Raw genomic sequence first — 6,717 nt, forward strand, 5'->3', positions numbered from 1 at the left:
AATCGTTCGAATAAGAAGAGCTTGTAATACAATTCGTTGAACGAATTGCCATCATTGATATAACCGTTAATTATGGTCCCTCTCTAATCGTGATTAGAAATATCGAGAAAAATGATTCAATTAATGATCATCGTTTAGATTTTTTGCGTGTCTATCGTATAAATTATTCACATAGAAATATTAAGAATATTTATGACAATGATAACAACGATCTCGGAAAAAAAAAGAAAAAAAAAAAAAAAAAAGATCGTGATTGAAAAATAAACATATGTATATGCGTGAAAGATAATCCAAAGATCGATAAAGGACTGTGGTACTTTTCTTCATTCGCTAAATGTAACCAGTCGAAAGAGGAAGAAATAAAAAGAATTTCTTTTTCGTTAAGTTGATCGAACGTGAAAAAAAAAAAAAAAGAAAAGATCAAGCAAAAATCGACGAGACTTTAGTTGACATTTAGTTGACGCATTATATACATACATGTATAGATAATAGACAATTAATTGGTACTCACCGTTGATATGCACTTGTGACTAGGCGAGATGAACTCCAAGCCGCGTTGTCCCTCGCCGGTGAAACATTTCTGTATATTGGTCATGAATTTCCTCCTTATGGCTTTGAGGGAATAAACGCAGAGAGCCGAGACGGGTTTGGGTACGTCGCTGCTCGTTACGTTGCCCTCAGCGAAAACGGCAAATAGAACATCGTCCTGTGCTGTTATACCAAGATCGCCGGCCAAAACGGAACCAGCTTTACCAACATAAGCGGCCTGTACCAGATTATAGATCTTAACGTCGCTGGTACAATTGATCGGTATCTCCGAATAAGAATAATAATGCTCGTCGTCGTGGCAAACGCGAACGAGCTTCGATATGTAGATCGCGGTATCGGTATTTTTCATTTGGGTCGTAAGGAAATAACTGAAACCGCCGCTGCTAAAACCGTAGATATAATTTATCGGATAACGTTCACGGGAGAGGGAATTAACGTACATCCTTGTACCGGTCGTGACAGCGGCTTCGGCAATATTCAACATCTTGTCCTTGTCCAATGATCTCGAACTAACGGCAGGTACTTCCGATCTATAAGGTGAATTACCGGTGAAAGTAACGCCAACGTACATGACCTGCGATACCGGTGGATTTGGTGGTCCAGGAGCAATAAAGGCAACCGTAGATGCTGTTGGATTGTTAGCTACCACTGCCTCGCGTACCTCTTGTACAACGTCCGAAATATTGTGAAGATTACGTACGGTACACATTCCTTGAAACAATATACCGCATGATATTAAACGCGTCGTCGTATAATCTATCACCAATGCTTTGTTCACATTGTCCACTGGTTTCTTTTGAGTCTCTTGGGGACAGTCGATCATCGAGCAAACAGTCGAGTCACCTTGCGGTCCTGTCACAACCTTAACAACCGGATTTAAGTCCGGCGATAGTTGATACAAACGATTAACTGCACCAACGTAAACCCTACCAGTGTTCTTATCAACCACCAAATGATTCATACGCTCGACTTCGCTGTCATGAAACCTTTGCACTATATCGGCCGGCGTTGAACCTGCTGACGGTAATCGTGGTACCAAAATCATCAGGATTGTCAAAAACAAACGTATCTGTTTACCCGACACTGATACCAACGAATCCATCGTCCTCGATGATGCCACCGTCGCGACGGCGACGACGACGCCGACATCGACACCGCCGCCCGGGAAGACTAGCATTCTATTCTACTATCTATTATATATCGTGGCTATCGCGATTCTTCGCGAGCCTTATTTCTCCTTCTTCTTCTTCTTCTCCACCTCCTCCTCCTCCTCCTCCACCTCCACCTCCACCTCCTCCACCTCCTCCTCCTCCTCCTCCTCCTCCTCCGCTATACCCGGGGATTCTGGCGAGGAGGCGGCCTCCTCGAGCCTCGCCCAGCCCTGTAACATCAAAAAAGTTCTCGTTAATATATATTTATATATATATATATATATATATATATATATATATTCTTACATAATTAAAATATAAATAAGTATAATTATAAATAGTTAGGTTACGTGCATCTTACACTCGAGAGGACCAAAGTTTTAACTAAGTTTTATCTTATAATTCTCTCGACCATCTTATAAAGAAATTTCCTTTTTCATGTCCAACAGAAAAATTACTTTAACTCGTTAAAGTTTTATACATACATACATACACACACACACATATATATATATGTATGTATATATATATTATTATTATATTAATTATAATAATATTAAATTTATATTTAGAGTGTATTATAATTTAATTATGATTTGATTAAAATTTTTTTTTTTTTTTTTTTTATAAAAATATGAAATAAAAATATACATAAACATTTTTCGTATTAAATTTCATTCGTCCCTTTTCTCGAATAATTTAATTCGATTATATCGAGTTAATTACAGAGAGAATGATGTGTATATATATATATATATATATATATATATATATATATATACATATATTATATGTATTATATACATATATCTATTGATAAATACGTTCTATATAGATACCATATAGTATTTCTCATACTATTATAAATCTACGCATTACACTGTATCTACACATATGCGCTAGTTTGGATTACTCGTGTTCCACGATTATTCACGTCCGATCGTTAAGCCGGATTCCGGGTCATTAAAGCGAATCATCGGAAATATAATGTACATATTCGATTTCTACGTATGTACAATGCCTATGTATGTTTACCCATGCGTTCGATAAAATCAATCTTATCGTTTATATGATGGATAAAGTTATTTGTTCGAGTCACGTCTTTTACAGACATTATTTATCATTTTTCTTACTTCTTTTATTTCTTTTTTTTTTTTTCCTTTTTTGTAGACACGAAACAAAGAAATAAAAAAATAATTTATATAATCTCCTTGTAAAAAGTATACCAAATCAAATTTCTACATTTTAACTCGTTACAAAAAAAAAAAAGAAAAAAAAAAGATGTTGAAGGAACTGAAAAATAAAATTTATATATAACTGTATGCAGGCATTTTTTTTTTCAACATAAAACAAAATTGGGTTATAGAGGTTGGAGGGAGCTTATTAAATTTTTATCCTCTATAGAAAAAAAAAAAAAAAAAAAGAAAAAAATTATACCATCTGTCGTATTTTCAAAAGAAAAAAAAAAAAAAAAGAAAAAAGAAAAAGAAAAAAAAAGAAAAAAAAAAGAAAATAAAAAAGAAAATAAAATAAAATATACATACGTATATGCACGTATATAGATTCTTTTTTAATGCATGAAAAAAAAATTATGCTACAGAGTGGATTAAATTTTTTAACCCTCAGGACTACAGGAAAAAAAAGGAAGAAGCAAAATACATACATACATACATACACACACACACACACACACACACACACACACACACACACACATATATATATATATATATATATATATATATATGCACACATTTTTTTATGCATGAAAAAAGAATTGCGCCACAGAGAGGATTAAATATTTTAACCCTCAGAACCAAAAAAAAGAAAGGAAAGAAAAAATATATGTATATATATATATATGTACATATATTAACCCACTATCATATTTCCCAAAAAAAAAAGGAAATACATATATATATATATATATATAAAAGCAAAAAAAAAAGAGAAAGAGAAAAAAAGAGAGAGAGAGAAAGAGAGAGAAATAAAAGAAAGTTGAATCTCACTCGTTATACGAAACGCTTTTCTTTACAGTTCTTATCGTGGCGAACGGATAAAAAAGAGATTCAACCCCTTCTCTCATCCCAGCCAACTCTCTTCGACTATATCATGTGTGTTCGTTCCACTTTTCATGCGGGCATTTGTCCGTTAGAATTTAAGGAAGACGAGACGCGTGGAAGACAAGCGAAAAGAGATTTCGAACTAAGAGGAAAATGTCGGTCGCGTCTCGTTCCTACACGCGAAAGTTACTTCCACGGGTTCGTCCTAGGAACTTTTCGCGTTAAAATGTTGAATTTTAAAGCGCACCTGTCACGACAATTTAACCGTACGATCTTTACAAATATCCGACAATTCCTCGTCTTATGTATACATATATATATGTATATATGTATATACGTACAGGGTGGTTTGAAGATTCCAAAAGAATTTTTTTTCTTTTGTTTAAAAAAAAAAAGAAAAAAAAAGAAACACGCACACACAGAAACAAGATTACTCTTTATATAATTTATTCTTTGTGAAAATTTTCTGAGAGTTTCACTTTTTCTTTCTTATATTTATTTTTTTTTTTTTTTTTTTTTTGGTCCGTATACAAATTATATAAAAAAGAAAATAATTCTAGTTATACAATTCAAATTACTAGACACGTTGATTACAAGCAGATGAGATTTATAATCTTGAAAAAGGAGAAAAAAAAAAAAGAAGGGAAAAGAAAAAGGGGAAAAAAGAGAAAAATTAATCTCGTAATATCTCGAAAATAGAATGATCGATGTTTGAAATGATTTTAAAGAACGATTTTACGAAACGTTTAATAACTTTTTGACCATCCTGTATGTGCTTAATGTACTGATATACATAAATATGAAACAATAATTTTCTATTCGAAAGAACATTGACGACGGGAGAGAGAGAGAGAGAGAGAGAGAAAGTCGCGATAGATTTAAATTTACATACTTGAAAATGAAATATCATTATATTACATTTTATTCACATTTATAAAGTATATATTCAAAATATTGCAATATTTGTTGTATCAATCTCTTATCGATAATGCATATTAATATCAATATATACATATATTATTTTTCCATGATGGGTCCATAGGTGAATTAAATTTATATCAAAAATTAAAAAAGGAAAAAAAAAAGAAAAACAAAAAAAAAAAACAAAAGATAAAATTAAAAAGAAAAGCTACATATAGATATTCATATTGCAATGCTAAATTATATATGTATATATTTGTATGTATTAAATATACGTATTAACTATCGAAAACATTTATAAATCGAATAATTAACGGATATAAAATCGTATAAAATTTTTTTAAGAAAAGAAGTTTAATAATGTAAAAATCTTGAAACAATCGAAAGTTTTACCTTTAATTAGATATTTTTGTTGGAGAGTCTTAACTATAATCGATTTTGTCAGAACGAGCGTGGAAGGACTCGTCGTAAGAAAAATGGAGAAGAAACGTTAGAGGAAGAACGCAAAAAAGAAACGTTTCATCTTGTCGATAACAATTTCGAGGGAACGTGTTCTACCGTTACCGAAGAAAATTCTTCGACGTCGTAGAACTTCCCCATCTGCCAGGTCCAATTATCTCGATCTTGATCGTCCTACGAGAGACGGTAAAGACCGTCGAAGCGAACGAAGAAGCCGCGCCTACTTGCTGCGGGTGCACGCAAAGGCGCCTCTCGTTATCGCAAAATCGAAGGAAAAGCAAGTAACATAAAAGTGGAACACGACTTAACTGAAGTGGGAAGTCTGTGACTTCCAAGTGAAAAAAAAAAATATATATATATATATAGAAATACATATGTGTAGATATATATGTATTATTATTATTATTATTATTATTATTATTATTATTATTATTATTATTATTTTATTATTATTATTATTATTATTATTATTATTTTATTATTATAATTTTATTATTATCAAATTTATAAATACTTTTTAAAAATATATTTATATATATATATATATATGTATTAATATTTATATTTTAAAAAATGTATATAGATACTTAGATATATATTTATATTAATATTTATAAAAATGTATTTTTATATTTAACCACTGGTTCACATACTAATTTATATTCGCTTCTTGTTATCGCAAAATCGAAGAAAAAGTGGCTAACATAAAATTGGAACGAATAAGTTTATTAACTTCCAAGTGAACAAAAATATACGTACACACTATTATTATTATTATTATTATTATTATTATTATTATTATTATTATTATTATTATTATTATTTTATTGTTTTAGAAAAATGATTCATTATTTTAGAAATATTATTGTTGTTTAAAAGAAAAAAATGTACAGGTAGATATATATTGAAATTTTTGGAAATTTATTATTACGTTTAAAAGATTACATAGAAATAGTTTCTGTCTTTTTTTTTTTTTTTCTTTCCTTTCTTTCTTTCTTTGCTTTTCTTTTACTCATCGAGTAAGTTACGAGTGTTCGTGTAAAGACAATAACGTAAATTATCGAACAAACAAAGAAATGATAAAGGAAAAAAAAAAAGAAAACAATGATTTCATCTTCAAATAATTATGAATCATACCGAAGTATGAGGTATTTTAAGAATAACATCTACTAAGAAAAAGAGAAGCCAGTATTGATTAGAGAAGCCAATCCTGCGAATTACGATTGGACTTAATAATATCGTTTAGATAAGATTAGAAAGAAAAGAAAAAGAAATAAATAGGAAAAACAAAGAAACAACAAAAAATTGGAAGTTAACCTTGAACATTACGTCGAAGTAATTTTGTTCGGTTCAACGATAAAATCGATAACAAACTCTACGTTAATAATAATGTAATATTACATTTTAGTAGAATAATTTGCGTTCATATTAATGACTTTACATAACATCAATTTCTATTATATGTAGATAAAGATATACATACATACATACATACATACACACACACACACACACACACATAAATATTTATTATTCCATATCTCATTGAGCTCATTATTTTCGCATTTTAATCA

General features: G+C 30.4%; 1 protein-coding gene across 1 annotated transcript in view; it reads right to left on the reverse strand.

Moving 5' to 3' along the window:
* The window catches only part of PlexA (plexin A), a 247,326-nt gene extending 245,513 nt beyond the window's left edge, over positions 1-1,813 (reverse strand). The window contains exon 1 of the mRNA XM_035861544.2: positions 512-1,813. Coding sequence (XP_035717437.1) covers positions 512-1,726 — 1,215 coding nt within the window. The 5' untranslated portion in view covers positions 1,727-1,813. The remainder of the gene's footprint in view (positions 1-511) is intronic.
* Positions 1,814-6,717: the final 4,904 nt, after the last annotated feature.

Source organism: Vespa mandarinia, chromosome 2, assembly GCF_050613455.1.
Source record: "Vespa mandarinia isolate Hongniang chromosome 2, ASM5061345v1, whole genome shotgun sequence".
Taxonomy (NCBI): domain Eukaryota; kingdom Metazoa; phylum Arthropoda; class Insecta; order Hymenoptera; family Vespidae; genus Vespa; species Vespa mandarinia.